This window comes from Trachurus trachurus (assembly GCF_905171665.1).
Source record: "Trachurus trachurus genome assembly, chromosome: 16".
Taxonomy (NCBI): Eukaryota; Metazoa; Chordata; class Actinopteri; order Carangiformes; family Carangidae; genus Trachurus; species Trachurus trachurus.
In genome coordinates, this window is record NC_139902.1 from 14,884,250 (window position 1) to 14,906,540 (window position 22,291).

A 22,291-nucleotide genomic window follows, 5' to 3' on the forward strand; every position below is an offset into this window, starting at 1 on the left:
AGCATACATGAGTAATATTGACCACGGTAATGGTTGTAACATCAGCACAAAGCCTTGACAACATTTGAGAAAGAGTGTGAGGTACAAGAGCTATAATTCCTTGTCCCTTGTTCACCCCCTGTAGTTATCAGGTTTATAGTTTGTTTGCTTGTGATTTGTGGCTCTCTGGATTAATCATTAGAGCATTAACTCCTTCTCTCATCACTTCTCAACCTGGTATGATTAACTTCATCACTCACTTGGAGGTGTGCTTCTGGCCACCGTCATTCATTTCACTATGATTGTGCTTTGCTTTTCTGTAGCGGCTCCTGAGGAAAGTGTTTGTTCTCTAATATTTTTTAAATCATATTTTCCTCTTTTATGAGTAGAAAATAGAAGTCAAATGTTGCAGATATTGTAATGTTAACAACGCTCATATAAAAGCATGTTTTTTGCTGAGGAGTTTCTGCACTGGGTTGCACTTTATTTATTTATATTTTTTGTGAAATAGGAGACAACGCAGTGGACATACATCAATGTATAAACAATTTGTTAATTTCCTGTACTTCCTTCTGTCAGTATCTCACAGCTCTATCTGTGATCTAAGAAGATCTATGATTTCAACATCTGTTTCATCTGTGTACGTTGTCCTCTAGTGGAGCCCTACGTCAGGCTGAGGTCAGTTAAGAAAGAGGGCGGCAAACATCCGGCCATGCTCCTCTGCAGCGCATACAACTTTTATCCCAAAAGAATCAAAGTGACCTGGCTGATGGACGGGAAGACGGTGACCTCGGATGTGACATCCACTGATGAGCTGCCTGATGGGAACTGGCTCTACCAGATCCACTCTTATCTGGAGTACACACCGAGACCTGGAGAGAAAATCACCTGCATGGTGGAGCACGCCAGCCTCAGGGAGCCTAAACTTTACGACTGGGGTGAGAGAGTGACTGATCAATGAAAACACTCAACAGGGGAATGTTTGTTAGAGTAGGATTGAAGACTGAACATGAATATTATGTAGAATCTAAGTTTGTGTTTGTGGCTCATGTGTTTTCAGGCCCCATGCCTGAGCCACAGAGGAATAAGTTTGCTGTGGGAGCAGCAGGCCTCGTGCTGGGTCTGGTCTTCTTTCTTACTGGGGTGGTTTACTACACGAGGAACGCTACTGGTGAGACATAAGGGGGAACTGAGGAAATGTCAGTAGCTGAGGCAACAAGTGTGTAGAGATAAATTAATCTGTTGCTTGTGCAATCACAGCACAGAAACAGCAACTGCCACAGCAGCACTCTTGGGAGTTGGGACTTGTGTCGAGCGAAACTAAAACGTTGGTCTAATGATGCATATCTTCAAGAGAGAATTTATTGTTTCATTACTTTTTAAATCATAGAGCCAGAAGGCCGACCACACCACAGAAAGTGACACATTATATCTGCTAGATTTAGCCTCCAAGGAAACAAAAATGAGGCCGTAGATCTGAACACTTCTGAAAATCAACATTGTGTGACACTGTTCTTTTTTTAATTCCAGTTCGAGAGTTGGTGCCATCCAGCGAAATACATGGGACATTGTGAAATTATCCAAACCGAAAAGGACAAGGATGAATCATACCGTTATCTGTGAGAAAATTAGTCTTACTCAGTTCTTGAGGATATTTATATGCTGTTTTAATATTCATGTATTAAAAGTAAGCTTTTATTGAAGTTGACAAGATCTTGTCAAAGCCTAAAGTATATATATATACCTATCAAACACAAGTTTAGCTCTGAAATATATGCACCGTCTTTAGTCTTCAAACAATTCCTTAGGTGCACAGTTGATTATAATTAAGTTTAAAATATTCAGGAGGAAAACAGGATGTGTCGTCTGATCTTCAAGGCAAAGTGGAAAATATAGGACCCTCTTTTTTTGTCTTTTTGATGTTTTAAAAGACCTTTTTTTTTCATCAAAATGTTTCACTTAAGTAAAGAGGGCAAGATGAACTTGTTACTTATACTTAGGCCTATTACTTATATCTATCATTGATGCACATATGGACAGTGAAAGTCTGCGGTTTTGACCGTGACAATTGTTTTCTTTGAAAATGTGCACACTATACACACTACATTTTAATTCTGGTTTCTATAGGAACTGCTGGTATCTTGTAAGGCCTTGCAGGCTGTGCATAATTGTATCATTTATTGCCCCAGTTATAATGATATGATACATATTGAGGAGGACAAAGGTTCACTGGCAGTCCCCAGATTATATCAAAGGAAGGATCAATGTAAATAAAAAGATAAATGACTTTTCAAACACGTAATTTTGTCTTAATAATATAATGGAGATAAAACAATGTTGTTGTGCATTTTCTTTGTCTTATTTATTTGTTTTATTATATTATTCTCATGCTCAGACTAGTTTGACAAAGATGTTATTAAACCATTGTAGTAATTTTAAATTGCAAATTTTGGTCACGTTTTTCTAACTTGAATGATTATGCTGAGATAAAACAGAGCTTCATTAAACTTCTGTAAAAAAAAAAAAAAAAAATTCAACAAGAGACGAGAGCAGATATTTTTCCAAATAATGACAATAAGATAAATAATTTATATGAGTGGCACACTTAATGTTCATCGGTCTGAGAAATTCTTGTTTCTTTTTTGGTAAGTTTATCTGTTATCCTCAGTTGAGCTCACTTCTTCACTTCTTCCTTATAAACATGTAAAGGACATCTTTTTCTCCTCTTCTATGCTGCCTCTGCGACTCTCATTTTCTAGAGAGGGAAAATAACATTAAAATTGAAAGAGATTGTCATTGTGTTACTCTTCAAAGTAGGACATAGACGTATCCAGACTAAAGGCATAAAGCATTTTTCAGGCAGTGACATGATATCATTTACATAGCATCAGGGGCAGCTGCTCTCTTTCAGCTAATTCTCTCAGATATTTTTTTTTTATAGTTAAGGCATTACACTCAGCCATATTAATCCATATGTATGGTGTAGCTAATAGTAAACAGGAGTGTTATGTCTGTGGTTTGTTCATTTCCTTCATGCAGGATTTGTTCCGCCCTGTCTGACAAGATCTAGTTTGGCAGGTAAACTGCTTCCATGGTACACCCATACCAGTTTCATTTGCCAAATAAACAATAAAGAGAACCAACACTCGCTGACCTCATTTTGCATTTTTCTTCTTTGCTCATACTTAACTAACACTGTTAGTTTAATTCCAGTGAAGGTCAACATGCTCTGTACCTGGTGCAACAGCACTTGGGGAAAAAATCATGGGTATTGCACACATAGGAAACTGCAGCAGACACATAAAACAAATGGAGAGTGAGATGGTGTGACCAGGTGTCCTGCTTTGTGCGCGACTGCACAGCGTCATCTCTTGTCCCACGTCCCACATATTGAAACTTGCCGTCTCTGTTCTCCTTTTAAATACCAGATTTTTGCCCAGATCTTGAACATACTCAGAACAAGAGCCACATTTAGATCAACAGGGGCTGATAGGACTTGGCAATGTCTCAGAAAACACCTAGGTTCAGTTTTTGGTTCCCCTTTGTGCTGTGTTTTATTGAGCAGTGAGACTTGTAAAAGTGATACTGAGGCAGAGCTCAAACCTCCAAACAGCATCACTTCATCAGCCACTCTGCAGATAAACAACCATCAATGTTCTCCAGTTTAGTGACACAAACTTTAAAAGCTGAAAAGCTGTGAGCTGCAAGATGAGCATGTCTTTGTTTTCCTGACTCAAAGTCAAATCAAAACCCAAAGTTCGTCTATTGCGATGCATTTATTAAATATTTTCTTTACAACAATCAAACAGCACATATGTACGTATATTTACTCTTCGTCTTCATTTTCAGTTGGCTATGAAATAAGGACCTCAAATGACAAAGTATTAAGTTAGTAAACTGAAGACATGAATAATATTTGGAGGGCAAAGGTAGGTAAAGGTAGGTACTTCCCACTGCAAATCTAATTAGTATTCAAGGGGTCTTACACGAAAGTCAATATGAAACAAAGGTAAATGAACATTGGCCTATAATATATAGATTTTATTAAATACACCATGTTTGCAAATGTAATAAAATACATAGATCTACAGGTCTAATACCAACCTCTCCATAGGTGCAGACAACACATATCTATCTCTAAGTGCTTAGAACGGGCGTCATGTGACAGAAAATAAAAGACCTGGCAATCCTCAGCATTCTTACTCGGACTTAAAAAGAAAAAGTCATAAAAACACTCTGAGTTTAAAAGGCAGAAAAACCTGCACCTCTCTGGATTGTTTTGTGCTATTTAGATGTCATTTATTGCCTACCAACACTTGCATAGGAGAAATGAACCACAATGTTGGCTCCGTGTGCAGGTCACCATTCACAGACTGTCTGCGTTGTCTAATCCCCCCAACACAGGCACTCTGTATCTCTCTCATGTATAAATAGGCACTCTCTGTTATTAGTGTATGAATTGCAAGAAACTGCCCCCTCCCCTCCTGAGTTTAACTGTCTTCACAATAAAAGCCATTTCTGGTAACAGGAAGCAGAATGTCATGTGACTGAACGATTATTTTCTCAGCTGTCTCTTGTTTCTATGTGACTGAAACATAAGGTACCTGTGAGTTGTTTCGACCTGATCTACACGTAATTTTGTTTTGTTTTTTTGCAAATGATCATCATTAGTAGAGCTTTTAGATAGAAGATTTACAGATTTACTTTGAGTTGTAATTTCACAGCACAGGTGTGAAGTTGAAGGCACACTGTCTCTAAAACAAATTGACTACAATATATTTACAAAGCCAATTCAACAGATAATTATATAAAAACAATCGTAAGGCAACACTTCAGCGCAATATTCAAAGTAGGGCTTTGGTGTATTACTATACTTCATTACTGGGCCATAACCTTTCTAGGTTTTGCATAATGGAGACTTCATTAACATCCCTGTCGAAATACACATCAAACCGCAGGCACTAAAATCCATCAATCCTCTACAACAAGAATTGTAAATCCGCTTCTGTCCGAGTCACTCTTTGGCAGTTCCTCCTTAGATCCACCAGGTGTCTCCCTTCACCCGCAGCAGAGTTAGTAGGAGGCGGCCGTGGGGATGGAAGAGGAGCTGCCAGGCTCAATATGCTTCAGGTGGCACGAGTGGCAGAGCAGGTGGCCGTTCAGAGGGTAGCACCGGTGACCCTCCTCGTCGTTCAGCTCCATCTTACAGTCCTAAAATACACAGGGGATGAGAGAGATGAGAGGGACGCCTCCGCCCAGAAAAAGAGGATAATTGGTCTCACCTCTGCTCTGCATTGACCTCATTACTGTCCACTGAATGTTTGGATGGCAATTAAAGCCTCAGACATGTACAAATGTGGGCATTTACATGAGGTTTGTCTCTGTAGTTACAAGGAGATATGAAAACATCTCAGCATGAGCACATCTCACGTTGATGAAAATTCCTTGATCTGCCTTATGTCTTACAGTTTGAAGGAACATGCAGATGGCTCCTCTTTGAACAACCTCTCCATAGTTTAACTCTACTTTAACAAGAAGTTGCCCCCCCTCAGCCCACTGATTTTTATTTACATGAAGTGGAAGAACAGCAGCTGTCAATCAGCCAGTGGCGAATGAAGACGAAGCCCTTCAGGAAAATGATGAGCTAGTGATGATGAGGTGTCGCGTACCTGCTCTCCTCAGCAGTACATAATTATCGCCAAGACTGTAATTAAGATTAGGGATCTACTCTTTATGATTTCTCTTAATGAGCCATTTAGACGCTCACCCCGGCTCCGTGCCAGTGAGCGTGCATGTTGTCAGTGACATAGAAACTCACCTCACAGTGATAGCATTCCACGTGATAGTCTTTGTCCATGGATACAACTCGAATGGTCTCGTCAGAGCCCTGGAGAGAAATCCAGACAGACAAACGCAACTGAAGCCAGTCCCACCAGGAAACACTGCACTGCACTGTCTCGTTCTGTTCAACAAAATCTTTAAAACATCAACCAGCTCGTTTGTGTAAGCTCAGAACTGAACTGTCTGTACTTTAGACTGCTCCTCTGTATTGCAACAATCCCTTTAAGCGTGGACCCACTGTGGTGCTGCATGATCAAATCATGTTTCATTACATTTTTTAAATGTTATTACTGAAAAAAACTGAACTTTGCAGGATTTACAGATCCTACTGGCTCACTATTGACACAAAGAACATCAGCACTGGGAGTCTAAAGCTTGGGAGCAAAGCAGTTACAAATATGTACAAAGATCTTGTATCTCAGTCTGAACACAGCGTGCTCTTTGTCCTCCTGATTCTCCACATCCACCCAGAGATAGTGTTTGTTTTCTTCAGTTATCTGTCTGTGGTTCTGTGGACCTCCCCTGAATGTCCAGACAGACAGACACACACACACACACACACACACACACACACACACACACACACACACACACACACACACACACACACACACACACACACACACACACACACACACACACAGTACCTCTCCTCTACATACCGGCTTCACTGCTCACTAAAAGGGGAGGGCAAGGGACATTCCAGCAAAGTTGACTCTAATTTTGGACATTTCTTTGTTTTTGCCAGCATGTCCATGTCTGTGTCTCCGCACTCTTGGTCCGTTCACAGCGCAGAGATATTAAGACTCCACACTTGACCTGACCTGCCGTCTAGTGGGAAATATGTTTATATTGAGCCATCGGCTTTTTTCAACAACTAAATTCTGAGTTTGGGTCATAAGTGAGTCATAATACGGAGATAGAGATTTATAATCTGATCCACGGGTAAAGGTGAACAACCTCCAGATGATTAACACCATAAAGTTCATGCTGCCCTCACAGTGAAACAGGGCTTGAGGCTAACTTACTCATACTCTATATGCCATCGCTGCCAGCCAAAGTTTGCTCCAATCTGGCTGTTGTTCAGCTCCATAAGAAAAGCCGATCATCTACCACTGAGCGTATTCTAAGTTTATGCTCACTTCATATCTTAAGTTATCGGACTCAACTGTGGAATGTAAACTTGTAAACTGAGAAGTGTGGTGCTTGTGGCTGAGGAAAAGGACTTGAAGCTGCTATTGGTGGCCTGGTGGTTAAAGCACTGACCGTGGACGACAACATTCCTGGTTGGAGACCTGCTGCAGCTCTTTGTTGGACGCGGTTCTCCGTCTCTCTGCTCTGATTTAATGTCATCTCTCCTCTGTCAGCTCACTAACAGAGGCCTGACACATTCTGCTGCTCTAACAAGATAAATGAACCTTTCTCACCGGGGGCTCAGTCACACAAAGTACACAGTGCACTCAAGGGCGTGTGATATGCGGTTACTATCAGTACTTATCAGAGCATTATTCTTACATCAGCGCACCATAATAACCACTTTGGTTTTCTAAATCATATGATAAAACCCTAATCCTGACACAAAAGCATAGCTGTATATCTCATAAGATATATATCTCTTTTAAGGAAAGTTTGAACTTTAACTGATTCAGACTTGTGGCACTAACTATACCTGCTAAGAATAAGTGAACTACGGTAATATTTCACTATAACCCTGTCTGCTGATGTGATCTTACCTCTGAGGGCAGGATGGGCTGGTTACAGGCTGCACATTTAGGGGCCAGGACCCTGGAAGAGTGAGATGGAAACAGATGTTTTTATACATTTGGTAAATCTGCACTCAAGTAATTAATTCAGGATTAATGAACTGTGTTCAATTACAATCTTACCAAAGACTTTAAAGGTTACAGTTCATAGCCGACGTCCCTCTAAACGTTTATACCCATTTTACCCTGCGTCTCTCTTTCCTGACTCAGACAAATTCAAGATCCTGACTTGACTCAGGAGATGCCAGGTTTGCAGATGTGCTGGCTTTCCCTCACACACGTGATTCTCCCAAATCCAACCCCCCCCCCCAAAAAAAGTAGAAAAACAAAACGCAAAATGAATTCATTATTTCCACACACATGGCTGGCACCTGGATGTCTGAGGAAATAACAAAGGGCCTCTCAGTGTGGTTGGGCATGACTGTGGCTCAAAGTCAAACACATACTGTATACACAATAAGGTTTGTCTGATTTAATCAGCGTAGAGAACATGTGGAAGCTGCCAGACAGAGATCAGCCATGTGCTCAGCTGCGCGGTACATGCTGTCCCAGCAGAGAGATGAACGGCTGTGTGAGTGTAGAAGGAGACGCTGAGGCACTACAGGTGCTACCATTGAGAGTTTGCAGTCAAACACAGTCTCTAAAAGTATCTCACAAGTGTGAAATCAGTTTTCCTCACACACACAAAACCTTGGCTTTTCATTTAGTCACCAGAAGGTCTGTATTTGTCTTTTCGTAGCATGTCACTGTTGAGTTTAGACAAGAGAAGTCATGGCCGGACGCCTATCTTCACACCTCTAACAGGACAGAGATTCTTTCTCACTCTCCCTGACTACACTTCTCATGTGTCTGCCACACGTGTCAGAGGAAACCTGTCGGACCTTCTCAACCTGATCCTGCAGTAGCTGTCGGGCTGTGCTGTGATTTAACTTGGAATATGAAACTAAGGCAGTTCTCCCAGTGTCATGCTAAACTAATTTAAAACAGATAAATTCAGGTCATGCGCTTGTGTTACTTTTGAACTACTAGATAACAAGTGACACTCACTTGTGGTAGTCTTTGACACAGTAGATCTTATTTTCAGTGTCCACAGTGAAAGGCACTCCATCAAGGCTCTCATTACAGACGACGCAGCGGAAACAGCCGGGGTGGTAGGACTTCCCGAGGGCCTGCAGGATCTACAGAGGAATAAATGAGGGAAGAATATCAGGAAATCAATCCTCTTGTTTCATTCTGCTATTTCACATTTCCTCTTTATTTGTATGTAGAAGAATTAAAATAGTCTTTGCCTCCAGATAAGATTAATATTTAATGATTCCTCTGGGTATATTGAGTCATCAGGGCAAAGCTATTCAACAAAACTGAAATAAAACCAAAGGAATAAAGATGAAGAATTCAATGTCTTCTTTGGTGGATTTAAGACAGAGGCAGACAATACACTGTACAGTATGTGACATACATGAACATGTACATAACATAAAAATGCTCTCAGTGATCATGGCCAGCAGATTTCTGGTGCGAGATACAGCAAATGAAATGTGCAGATGTGAGGATAAGGCAGTGCAGTAAAAACTGAGAGCTCTCCTTCATCTCTGTCTGCTGGATGGAGAACATGTGTGGAGTCATGTAAAGAACAACGTCTCAAAGGCTGCGACACATCCTGGCTTTATCAAACCGTGTCTGTGTCTGTGTGTGTGTCTGTTTTTACCCCTGGGATTGTGTGCGCGTGTATGTACATGTGTATGTGTGTAAATGAATGAATATAAGAGAGCAAGAGATGCACATACAGAGCCAACACTTCCTTCTGAGTCTTTATCCAGATGTGCCCACAGAGAGCTCTTTTAGTGAAGTTAAACTAAGTTACTGCTGAGATCACCTGGCTCGGACCCACACACACACACACACACACACACATAGACACAACACCACACACAACAGGAGAGAAGCAATAGACACTCACCATGTCCATAATCAGATGTCCACATGCGTTGCACTTGTCCGCAGACTGCTGGAAACCAGAGTACTTTAACAGACAGAGACAAAATGATGGTGATGTCATTGGAATTTGTTTCCTTAATGGATGACTGAAATCTCCGACTCTGCTTCAGACTAAGCTCTGAACAACTCCACTGTGGCTCTTAGACATAATCCCAAGCAGACTATTTGGTTGAGCATTTGTAGCTGTATTAAAATACCTGCTTCAAACAACATGAAATCACCAGTTTCCCTCTCTCGGAGCATATCTGTTGTGTGCAATATAAATATTCATTAAAACAACAACAAACAGATTGTGTGTGGAGTTTGTTACAGAAGCCGGTGAAGAAGGTTTTTAGGTATGAACGTGGTTTGGTTCCCGAGATTGGCGTTTAAATCATTCAGTTTTTGAATCAGTCAGCTGAGCTTCATTATTTGTTATTATGTGGAGCGGTGTCAGTGTGGATTGGAATGGCCACTCTAACAGACCAGGCAGAGGAGCAGATGTAATTAACAGCACATAGGAGGGCGCAGAGCCAGAGCAAATTAAATTCAGTATGAATTTTGATTTTAATTGAGCAACTGAAAGCTTTTGGTGGAGGGGTGATTAGACATGGTTTTATACAGACAGGGCTTTTGAGGTAAACACACACAGAACTACTGACAGCGTCAATAAGAAGATGAGTTGGGAAAGTACGCACGTAAATGGTGGATTTCCTATGACAACACACTACAAAATGTGCACTGGAAATTACAACACATTTTTACCAGAGAGGTTTAACTGTGTTTCGTGTACGTCCTACGATCACACAGTGAAAGTACATAGTCATAACTGCACCTAGCGTGAGTGGCCTGACTGCCCTCCACCCCATAAACCATAGCAGAGCAGCCTCTCCAGTTTCTGACCTCCCTCCAGTCCCACCCAAGGGAGGAAACTGATCTGAATCAGCTGCATCAGATGCTACAAAACTGGGCCACAAGGTGAAAAGTCTCTGACCTACACTGTATATTTAAGTAGAAGGCTGATACATTAATTACTCCTAGTTAACTGTAGAGATCTGTAAAACTTCCTGCGAAGGGATGGATTGTGTGAAGTCATACACAGACATATTGATTGTGCTGTATTGTATCGACCAACTCACCAGAAAGTCCTCTTCACAGAAAACCTTCCCTCCGACATAGTAGAAAGCCTTCCCTCTCAGCCTTCGACCTGCAGAAACAGACAAAAACGTTTGTTTTTCTTGAGCGACACAAAGCAGAATCTGCACCTGAAACTCTCAAATCTGTCAGTCAGAGAAAAAAGAAATGTTTTTGTCATTACCATAGATCAGAAATGAACTAGAAAAGGTGAGTCAATAATATGACGTTGAAACGTCTTTGTGAAAAATCTTGCAAAGCCATGAACCCCGTCTCAGAAAATAGTTACCGCACTAATGCATAAAGACCCGTTGTGATTAATAACGGTCATTTGAAGGTAATGGACCCTCTTGTAATATTCATTATATCCTGCTGAATCCCAGCAAGATAAATCAAATAAACTGATCTATGGCGAGCTGGTGTCTTAATATAATATAACTGGGACACAGAGCAGGCTCCAGAAAGACAAGGAACACATCTGGATCAAACACATGTGGGGAATATGCTGATTAAATCCAATTACTGGACAGGTGCAACAGATTAAACACTCTGCTCTATTGGATTTCATGGCAACCACAGGCCAAGACCTACAACAGCCCGCTGTACTCTGCCTCTTTGTTCCTTTCTGCTTGTGCTTCCTGTCTGTCTGTGCACTTTAATCGTTCTATGGTCTGGATCTGGCTTCTTATAGCTAGACACACACTCACACACACAGCAAAACCTTCCCGCTCACTTCACATATAGCTATTCTTGCCCAGGTCCCACAGGAAGAGGGAACATTCCTCACATTTTCCGAGTGGGGAGGTGAGACGGGGGGAAAACAGGGAGGAGGAGGGAGGGGGGGGTAACCTTGGTGAACAGGAGCCCTATTTATCTCCCATCTCACGCTCTGTTTACCTGATTGCTTGTGTCCAGATAGATGCACGGACAAATGTAGCCACTCGGAAACACAGCTCATGTTACTTTATTTTTGAGACAGCAGAGATCTCTCACTGCTACGTCATGAAGGGCAGTGTTGCAAGTTACTGAGGAGCAGTGAAGCACCAGAATGTGTCTGTTGTACAAGAACTTATATTAGTTGGGTATTTAATTTGTTGGATTTACCAAAAACAAGTGAACAGACTCAGGAAAATGACTAGACAATATATTAATGACCATAATTTGACAGTTTAAAGGTGCAAATTAAATAAATAAACTGTTGTTTTTTTAGCTTTGAACAGTGAGCTTGAATTAAATGGTGAGTATGGAGATAACGACATGGGGGGAAAAAAAGCTAAAGTAAATCCCATGATTCATCCTCTAAAATAAATGTCACATGAAAATCTCTAAAGCAGTTATTCACAATTTCATTAGCTCACATTAATAGAATAACAGAATAATATCAGTCACATAGCAACCACGGCTCGCACAACAAATTGCTCAAGAGACAAGTTATTTTGATCGAGCCGAGGTGTTGAACCGGCCTTGGGTAATTACTGACAGCCAGTGTTGGAACTGTGTCCCTAAAGGAAAAAGGAAAGGATGAAGGGAATGAATGTAAGATACGGGCCATTCCTCTTCCTCTTCTTATTCACATTCCTGTCTTTTTTCTCCCAGTGAGTCAGAGAGGGAAAGCTCTGAGCTTTGCAGAGAGATAAGAGCTTAATTAAAGTCAGGAGTCAGGGCTAACTGTTTGAAAAGCACCAGAACAAAGTGCGACTATTCCACTTTCATAAAAATGTAAAATACCTGAGGGACAGAACAAAACACACATGCCATTTTCTAATTAAAACATTCGATGGATTCCCTCGTGTAATCCCATTCAGAAAATATGCAATTCACAATGACCCTACCACGACTTCCCAATCGAGCCTTAACCCTGCTCTTTCCTGCGTGTAAATTAGTCAAGTGAGACATCTCAGCAAAATACCTACGTGTATCCCCTTTAACACACATTTCCCTTTCCACAGTTGTACACTGTGCATTGACATTCATTCTCATCTAAAGTCATTTGATTTACATGTGTTAGATTTACATATGTTAAACAGACAAAGTGGTAGGCCTAAACCTCAGTGTGCTCTGTGAATTTCCTTTGACTGTGAACAGCACCTGGGACATTTGGTCAAGGCCCTGACATTTTTCTACCCACCAGATGTTAACATACCAGTGGATTCAGGACCAATCAGATCCTTGTTTGTATTCTCTGAAGACTGCAGGGATAAGAGGCTGATATTATGAAAGCAGAAAACTGAGACGGGGACTGTATTCCACTCTTCTTGCTCATATTGCTCCTGTGTGAAAGCATCTAAATGTAGTTACCACACAATAAAAAGCCATTTCCACCTGTTTACATTTTATATATAAAAATACTGAGAGCAAAACTGAGAGAATATTTCTTTTTCCTTCAATTTCCCTCATTTCAGAGTATGTCCTGACTACTGAGTAACCCAGTTCCCACTAGCAGGACTGGAATTGGGTTGTACCGGTAACTGTTTGTAAACAGTCAATGATTAGCCTGGAAGGAAGACCCCCTACAGCGAAGCGCTGAGTCCCAGACACACAGCTTGAACTCCCCTAGCCACCAGGAATGCTCTCCTGCCTCTCAGTCACCTTGTCGGGGGGTGAGTCAGGGCATGGCAGGAAGTTCACAGTCATAAAGACTTGTTATGTAACTTTATCCAAGTGTTTTGGATGAAGATGAAAAGGGATGCTTATTATTAAAGCACTGGATATTAGACTGAATCATGTTGTTTACTGCCATGCAGGTGCATGGGGTGTGCTCCTGCATGCTGGTTGCATGTGGTGGATGGTGTGCTACTATTAAATGGTTTCCCTACAGCATACTGTACTTCTGTCTCATTGCACCCAGCTGACATAACAGCACCCAGTGTGCTCCTGGTGCCCGGCCTACACAGGGGCCCCTATGCCTGCATTCCTCCCCAGCTAAGATGCTTTTCCCTGGGGCCACTCACAGCAAACACAACCCTTATGCCCTCACATGGAGCAAGGTATGAGAGGCATGTGGTGTGTAGCCCCCCTCCCATCTTCTCCTCTGTTTAGACATCAGTTTCAGTCTGAGCCACAATGTGTCTCCTCTTTCCTCTTTCCTCTCTCTCTCTCTCTCTCACACACACACACACAGAGGAGGAAGGGTAAAACAAAACACTGCGATGTTAATCATACATAAGAGGGCATACCCGGTGAGGTCAAAGGTACTGCAGAATGAGGGGTCACCACAGTGCCGCAAATTCTCCACATACCCACCATAACTGAGACAGAGATTTTAATTAGTGAAAGTGGAGAGCCAGGTCGTGTTTCTGATATAGAAATGTGCTGCTTCCAGCCAGGAAACTACAGGTCGGTCATACGCTGCACAGTGCAGCCGGGGTGATGAACCTCTGGTGTGATGTCTGACTGGAACTAATTGGTCGGGTCGACTGTATAAACTGACACACTGTGAAACCTAAAACCTGGCCGGTGCAATGACAAGTCTCCAGCAGACAGTTCGTTATGCAGCAGTGAGGACTTTACCTGCATTAAATCTAACATTAGAGTGATGGCGTGTAATGATTCACTGTTCCACCGCATGTGCAGTTTGTTTGAACTTACCCGTTCTTTTTAAAAATGTTTCAATAGTTTCAACCTTGGGAAATAACAACGCAAACAAGAGACATGTTGCTGCATGAGTCTGTAGTTAATGGTGCCATGCAAATTGATACATGCGGATTGCGGAAGTCCCACCTCATCTAATGATCACGATCTGTGGTTTTAAAAGTCAACCTTTCCAGTTTCAGGCTGTGCACAGGATGTGGATTCACTACACACATATCAGTTGACTAATGGATAGTTTAGGCCTGCAGAAAGTTTTGCTCTGTGTCTTTGTGTGGGCTGAAGGAGTGACTGGCACACCCAGAAACCAAACACCAGCAGTACAGGACAGTAATCCCTAAATAATTGTGTTTTTGCTTTGGGGCAGTCAATGACTGAAAAAAGAGTGTACCACTTTTATTTAAGAGGACAGGGTCTTTGGCAGCCAATTAGTCAGGAGGGTGACATGAGCTCTATACGTCAATCGACCGAGGGAAAAAAAACAGGAGGAAGTGTTTGAATGGACTGAGTGAAGTGTGTGTATGTGCATGTACTTACTACAGGCACTGCAGGTGAAGCAGCTGTCATGGTAGAGGCTCCCCATGGCCTGGCAGGCCTGGTTGGCTCCATACACTTCCTTGTTACACTTAACACACAGTCCTGCAACACAACACAACACAGAATAACAGAGTCAGAAAAGCCACACGTTTAAGTAATCTGCCATTCATTCGCTTACATCAACACCATTCACGCACACATACAGATGTTGTAACGCGCTACATCAACACATACTGAATCATAGACGGATACAGAGTCTGATACAAAGACAGATTGTTGTTGCAGTAAAGAGTTGTGGAGGCTCTGATCCAGATTAAACCAGACAAAAACAATGGAGGGGGAAGTCAGGAAACTAGTTAGCGGGCTATATCATCGAAAGGGGAAATATATCCCTATCTGCTTATTTGACTTGGCTGAGAAACTGAGAAGTCTGTTAATAAAGAATCAAAGTGTTTCTATTCTAACACAAACAATCAGTGTGGCCTCGTGTTGAGACATCTGTCTACTTAGTATTAATCCATTCCTCATTCAAGCCAAATAGATATGATACAGATGAGGAAAGAACATTCGTGATAACAAAAAAGAAACTGAAATAAAAGCAAAAAATACTTGAAAGTTGAAACTGACAGGAGGTGTTTTCTTTTGCTCGTGTGCTGTGTGTAGAGAACCACTTCATACCCTGAAATGAATTACATAATCCTTCCTTTAACTTTGGACAGATCATGAATACCACGGGGTTTCCATGTGATCAATGCAACAATGTCTTTTCTTTCTTTTTTTCAGTCTTCAGACGAACACACTACTTCTCTGACACTTCACATCTTTTAGCAAAAATGTTCATCGCTCCACATCTCTGTCAATCTCCATCTCTCCATCCGACCATGCACTGTTTGACATGGTGCGATGTGATAATTGGCTGTGACAAGTGACATCCTCTGTTACCGCTGACCCTAATGTTCACTGGCTACTAAATCAAACAGATATGGTGTGATATGACCACCCACTCAAAGAAAGTGTAAAGGTAAAGGGGGAAACATCCTTAGTGCATGGAGATAGAAAAGTGAGACCATGAGTTTCTTTTGTGTGTGCATGTGCATGGGGTTATTTGTGTGTGTGTGTGTGTGTGTGTGTGTTTTTTATAGAAAAACTCCCTGGAGACAGAGAAGTGTAGCTCAGCAAAAGAGCCCGGCCCGGCCCAGCCCAGCCCAGCCCAGCACCGGTCCTCCTCAAACACTGACAAAGAAACTTCTGTTTCCACTTTATCCAGCACACACCACGTGGCTGCCTCCTAAAACACACACTGTTACATTTTTTATAACTTTCTTCAAATGTTTCTCCTGAGTGATGGTCAGTAACACAATATACAATTGGGCTATATATACATTTCAGCTAAAGCCTCTCCTAATACCACAACAGAGGACACATCATCGGGGACCCCAATGGCTGGAAAGAAGATTTAGAGATGATAGAGGGATATTATTAGAGAGAGCAAAAGAATGTGGCTCTTATGTAAGCTTATGTTGTTTATATGAAAACACAGTAAGTTAATGTCCCCTCAAATTCCCCAAATTAAGATCACGTTATTTCCAAGTTCATTTTCTATAAATGTTTACTGTAAACACTTTTGATCTGAGAACAAACAACTTCAGAGGAAAAACTTTTATAGCTTTGATTTGTACGCCCCATGGGGACAAAAATATAGTAAGTCCATTTTCTCTTCAGAACCAAAAATTCCTTATTTTTGGACTAATCTCCTCGCCAGTTGGGCCACTATTAATTTGCCTTTGGCCACAGGCCCATATTCCAAAACAGTGTGATTATTCCTGGGCCTGACTGCAAGTGGGGGAGGGGAAACAAAACATGGAGCCAAAACTTCTGACACCCCCTCCCTCTCCCTTCACCTTTCCCAGCTGTCACAACTCCTACTAGACGGCCCCTGAATGAAAACTAGCAGCTACTAACTTTTTTCAGTCATTCAATTAGCTCGACGACTCCAGATTCATTGCACATCCACCAAACAATAAATCGCTGACTATACGAGCAGTAACCATCTGCCCATCACTTCAACATAGCCATCACATGATACACGTCACGTGACGTTACAATGTAGAGAAGCTGTTTCAATGGCATCTTTTTCTTCATACTCGCTTCACACCGCACCACACCCCAAACTGACATAGCATATTAGATTTGGTCAAATGCTACAGGCTACATTCATACATAAACAGCCACAGAGACATGCATTAGATTATATCACATTCACACAGACACACATAAAGCCAGCCCCAAAAAGCCCGCCAAAGCAGAAGCCAAGAATCCCTGGGAAGAGTTAAGACGAAGCTTTCCACTCTGCAGCCAGATGGGATAAATTAATCCCCCATCTTAACGCAAAACTAAACGCTCCAGTGACTGTGTGTGTGTGTGTGTGTGTGTGTGTGTGTGTGTGTGTGTGTGTGTGTGTGTGTGTCTGTGTGAAAGTTGGAGGAAGAGGGGGTGGTAAGCAGAACACTGGGATGTCCCACCACTTCTTCCCTCTTGGATGAACTTGTCTATAAATCTCACATCCTCTCCGGCTCTTGAGGCCAAGGACAAAGAAGCATCGACAAACTTGTCCCTAAATCTTGCTGTTTGTCTCCTCGTCCATTCAGCTACACCGCAGGCACCTCTAAACTTGTCCGGGTCTCCCCTCCCCTTTTTCATCTTAAGACCTCATTTCTAAAATTCCTCGCTCTTTTCCTTCAGACATTCCTCAGTGTTCCCCCCGGTGAAGCCGTTTGGCTCTGGACTCATTTTCCCAGAACCTCCAGCTGCAGATATGCCAATCAGCACTTGATGTACAGTTGGGAACTCTGACTCCGACCCCTGCGTGTAAACACAGCTCAATGGATGAGTTAAATACTGCCATGGCAACGGTGTAAACGTTCAAAAGAGCATTAAAATCTTACTCATAATGCAAGGCAACATTAACATTCAATAACCTAATATTTAAAAGCATGATGTTCGAAGACTACATATGTGTCTTTTTCATATTTTACTACACAGAATTACGAAGAAAGACATTAAAGTTTTGTGAACAAAGCTTGCCTACACAAGTTTTTTTTCTGGAATAAGAGCATGACTCAGAGGATGAGCCATGAGCTGGTGGAAAACTCCTCATAGAAACCGTGTGTGGGTTGTGCGTCGACTCGTGTGTGTGTGTGTGTGAAAAAAGACATACACAGCGTTACTTTAAAACCTACACTTCTGCTGATTGTGCACTGAACTCTCCCACAGTCCGTAACATTCACACCGCTGTGCTATTTATGAGCCTGGTCGTGACAGTGATGTACGCCAGAACATCTTCCTTTGAGCACCAACGTGAGCCCACGAGGGTCTGAGGAAAAGCTGAGAATTACAATCGTGACGTTCCAGCAGGAAATTCGAGGGTGGGCTGCGCCTGCGTATGTCTGTCTGTCTGTCTGTCAGTCTGTGCAATGGGGGTGCTGCTTTGTGGCTTTGTACCCGACAACATAACTCTTTCTCACACTCTCTCCCCTCCCACTATCTCTCACCCATGAAGCGGGGCATCCCATTTTCATGAATGGCCTTGGCTCCAAACACCTGGCTGACACGTGAGCACTCGTCCTCTCTGCAACAAACACACTCGTGACAGGATACAGTATATCTTGTCAATTTAACAGTGTCTGCATCTGTGAGCTGGTGTCACAACAAAGCGTGTGTGTTTTTCCATGTTGCATCAATTTCCTGATAGTGAAAACAGAGCAGCCACTTACATGACTGATAGTGCTCTGCTGATTCTGGGCAGGCCATGGTTACTCGTTCCTATGTGCCCCCAAAATTAAGAACAGCCACTGTTGATGTTACTCATTAACATTTTTATGATGTGCACGTGTTCATTACAAGCACAAGCACTCACAAAAACAGTAATGAGCACAGATCTACAGTCATTATGTCTTATGGGAAACTGAATGTGACTGTAAGTCACTCAACAGTGGAAGGAACATAAAAAAAAATCACAGACTTAATGGAGCACAGACCCTAACAGAAGTGATCAAGATCTAGCTAATGAGTTAAGTCATCAATGTCGACTCAAGAGCAGCCCATTACATTTCTGAGGAGAGAAAAATGCAACATTCCTCTTTTTGTCCTCTGCCCCACCTTTTTACTGCTCAGGGGTTTGTTTGCAGCTGCCAGAAGGGCACAGAGTGAATCATTCAAAAGAAGACATGAAACAAATTAGAAAATTATTCAGTCTGCATTCCACAGAAGAAAAGAGAGAGACCTCCTACAGCTTCTGACTAATAAGATGAACTATTTTATCAGCAAAGAGCATCAGGAATGCCATCAAACAAAGAGATAATACAACGGGGATGCCCTCCTGATTAAGTCATACATAAATATTGTGTGTCCATCTCTGTGTTAAGGGAAACGTAGACAAAAAAGACAACACAGAGTGCCAGTGTGCATATGTAAATATGAAATAAAAAACAAGTGGATGTATGTTCTGATCTGTGCATGGGTGGTTCGGTCAGTCAATGGGCCTTACAGTAGTGGTCCAGTGGACAGACAGAAGCCCCCTTGTTGGTCTAAAAAATTCTTACCAAAGTAGTCAGTCTTTGGTTGGGCATCCATCTCTTTCTCCAGGCGTTTAGTGAGAGCTTCTAATTTTATTTCAGCAGTAGAGGGCCCCTGTTCTGGGGGCTGTGTGGCGGGGAAAGGCTGGCAGGTTAGCTGGACAGGTTTGGAGGAGCATGGGACTTGGCATGGTTCAGCGATGGCGGCCTGTCCACAGATAGGCATTTGGCACTGACCTTGACCCGGGCTGCTGCTTATAGAGACATAGCCATGGCTCAATGCAGGGGACGTCCCCTGGACTTTGAGTTGAGATGTTTCAGAAGGTGCAGGCACAATAGGAGAAGCTGGCACAAGACCATTATGGCTAGTTGAGGGTCTGGAGGTTGGAGACGCTGGTGCATAATGGGCCACAGGTTGTATAGGAGAGGGCTGCTGCTGCTGCTGCTGCTGCTGCTGCACGTGGAAATCTGCCCCACCTGTGAAGGCACTCAGAGGCAGGGCTGGGATGAGATCTGGTTTTGCTGATCCAGAAGGCTCTCCGGTCCATCCCCTGGCTGGCCCAGCAGAGGGGGGTGGACTGCGGTTTACAGCGTGGGGGGTGCCAACCTGATTCTGCTGGGATGGGAGATTGTTGACGGTGGGGGGTGCAGGAAGGCGCTGCTGCTGCTGCTGCTGCTGCTGCTGCTGCTGCTGCTGCTGCTGCTGCTGCTGCTGCTGCTGAAATGCAACGTTGCCCCCTGACCCAGACGGAGATGGGGATAGCTGGCTGTCTCTGGATGAGGCCCAGGCAGCCGACGATGGGCTGACCGGGTGACGAGCGTGAGCGGGCGGAGAGGGAGACGCGCTTCCTGCGCCGGGGGGAGCAGCCTGGGCGCTGTGCTGGTACGGATGTGGCTCCAAGCGCTCTTTATCTTCGTAACTATTCCCGAAGCCATATGCCCTGCCGGCTGGAGGTTCAGGCTGGATGCCGGTGTGTTGTTGTTTCTGGCCGTCAAACTGCGAGTACGACGACTGACTCCCGGCCGTGGTGCCCGGGACAGGACCGGAGAGAATCGGGGGCTTCGCTGCCGCTTCCCCCGGCTGTCTGTAACTGTTGATAGGCGGCCTGTCTTTGGTGTAATATGTGCTGCTGCTGCTGCTGCTGCTGCTGTTGTTGTTGTGACCCCCATTCATCCTTATAGCCTGGGTGGTTTTCGCCATCTCCTCTTGGTGTTTCTGCATGTGTATTTTAGTCATTTTGGAGGCAAAAACTTTCCGCGTCTCTTCAAAGTCGGGGTTGTTTCCTGCGTCCCTCCTCATGCGAAACAAACCATCTCTGGATGCTTCATACATGTTGAGGTCCTCGATAAACTTACTCGCCTCCAGTCCTAAATCCTCGTATTTATCCATTTTTAAAGACTCGTCGTCTCTCCGCGTCGGGAAAGTAAAGTTGAACCAGTCAAATGTAAAAGCTAAAAGCCCTAGCTAGCAGTCTGTAAAAGTGATAACCTCCACAGTGAATGATTAGCTTACTGTTACTGACAGGAGACCAGACCGTCCAGCTCCGCCGAGAAACTTTTTCCTCTTGTTTCCAACTTTTCCGTCCCCTTTTTTCTCCCCTTCTTCTTTCTTTTACACCGTCCTATGGTCAAGAAATAAAAGTTTCAAACTCCAAGTGTCCTCCTCCTCCTCGGTGAGAAGTGTCCGTCTCTCCGTCCGGCTCAGCTCTGACCCGAACAAGCCTCCCTCTGTCTGACTGTGTTTTAAACGAGCTGATCCCAGATCCGATAGCCCGGACGACCCCACCACAAGCCGCCCCCTCCACCTCCTCCTCCCGCTAACAGTCCCAGCGGGGAACCTTCATTCACAAACCCTCTCTCCTCCAGCACTTATTCTTCTGTCAGGGGGAAAACTACTCCAGAAAAAGTAGTTAAATTCCGATATTATGCCGTTAATGTTAAAAGTAACTTCAGTTGACGTTCGGACCGTGGGATAACCGTCGCGTCACGCACGCACGCGCCCGTACGTGGCCACCACCGTTCGACTCGACAGTTGGGACTGAAAACATGGAACAGTTTGTTTTTAAAGGCGCAGCGCTCACATGAAAACGAGCGACGAGTATAAAGTCCGAGCCGAGGAGAGGAGGGCAGCAACACCGGCCTCATTAATCACAGACACAGTGACCTTATAAATAACTCTACGTAGTAGGAGCGTTTAGCGTGAGTGCACGGGGGAGGACTTTTTGTGTGTGTTTTTCTCCACAGTTAAAAGCGTTAGGATGTGTGTCATCAATAAAAATATCGAGAGCAACTTTTGACTCATTCGCTTCTTTTTTTAATCTGAAAATGAAACTACAGCGCTCCCTAAATAACCTGAAGGTCTGAGCCAAGGAGTTCTACTATAGTAGCCTACTTTTTTAATTTGTGACATGCAGTTGGTAGGCCTAATTTAGGCTACTTGATTTGCTTATCAATATTCAACATAGCCACTAACTTAGCATATTCTGGATCTTATTTCGCTTACAGTAAGCCATGTATTTCTTATTTAAGTAAAACTTCCAATTCAGACCTTTTGTAGCTAAATAAAGTAGCCTATCAACATATTCCATAGGCTACTGCTGCTTATGAGATGAGGAAGACTAGGCCTACATGAGGTAAATGGGGATGGGTAGGCTAATTATAGTGGGATAGGCTAGGCCTACATTAAGAAAACATGCTTGATGCAGTTCCAAAGTGTAGACATACCCATTTGATTATTATTTACCAGGACTGGTAGTTAATCTCTAAGTGATTAAAAGCCCTAACCTGTGCCTCTCAGACGTTTAAAGTTTTCCCACATGTCAAAAACAATCTGTGAAGTACTGTGGAACTAACCTATAGCATATTACTTCATAACTACTACTGCCTATGGGTGTGTTT

The 22,291-nt window shown here is 43.1% G+C and overlaps 2 protein-coding genes across 2 annotated transcripts; one reads left to right on the forward strand and one right to left on the reverse strand.

Moving 5' to 3' along the window:
- Window positions 1-7: 7 nt before the first annotated feature.
- Window positions 8-1,316, forward strand: LOC310999706 (RLA class II histocompatibility antigen, DP beta chain-like; the record flags this gene model as incomplete). Its single annotated transcript, XM_083990262.1, has 4 exons — window positions 8-26; window positions 636-917; window positions 1,040-1,150; window positions 1,240-1,316. The coding sequence occupies 4 exons, from the start codon at window positions 8-10 to the stop codon at window positions 1,314-1,316; spliced, it is 489 nt and encodes a 162-aa protein (XP_083846388.1).
- A 2,430-nt stretch (window positions 1,317-3,746) lies between these two features.
- On the reverse strand, window positions 3,747-21,436 carry limd1a (LIM domains containing 1a). Its single transcript, XM_083989052.1, has 8 exons — window positions 19,421-21,436; window positions 14,820-14,921; window positions 10,700-10,767; window positions 9,544-9,606; window positions 8,631-8,761; window positions 7,554-7,605; window positions 5,798-5,866; window positions 3,747-5,190 (listed from the first exon to the last, which is right to left on the reverse strand). The coding sequence occupies exons 1-8, from the start codon at window positions 20,781-20,783 to the stop codon at window positions 5,053-5,055; spliced, it is 1,986 nt and encodes a 661-aa protein (XP_083845178.1). The 5' UTR covers window positions 20,784-21,436; the 3' UTR covers window positions 3,747-5,052.
- Between the last annotated feature and the right edge of the window lie 855 nt (window positions 21,437-22,291).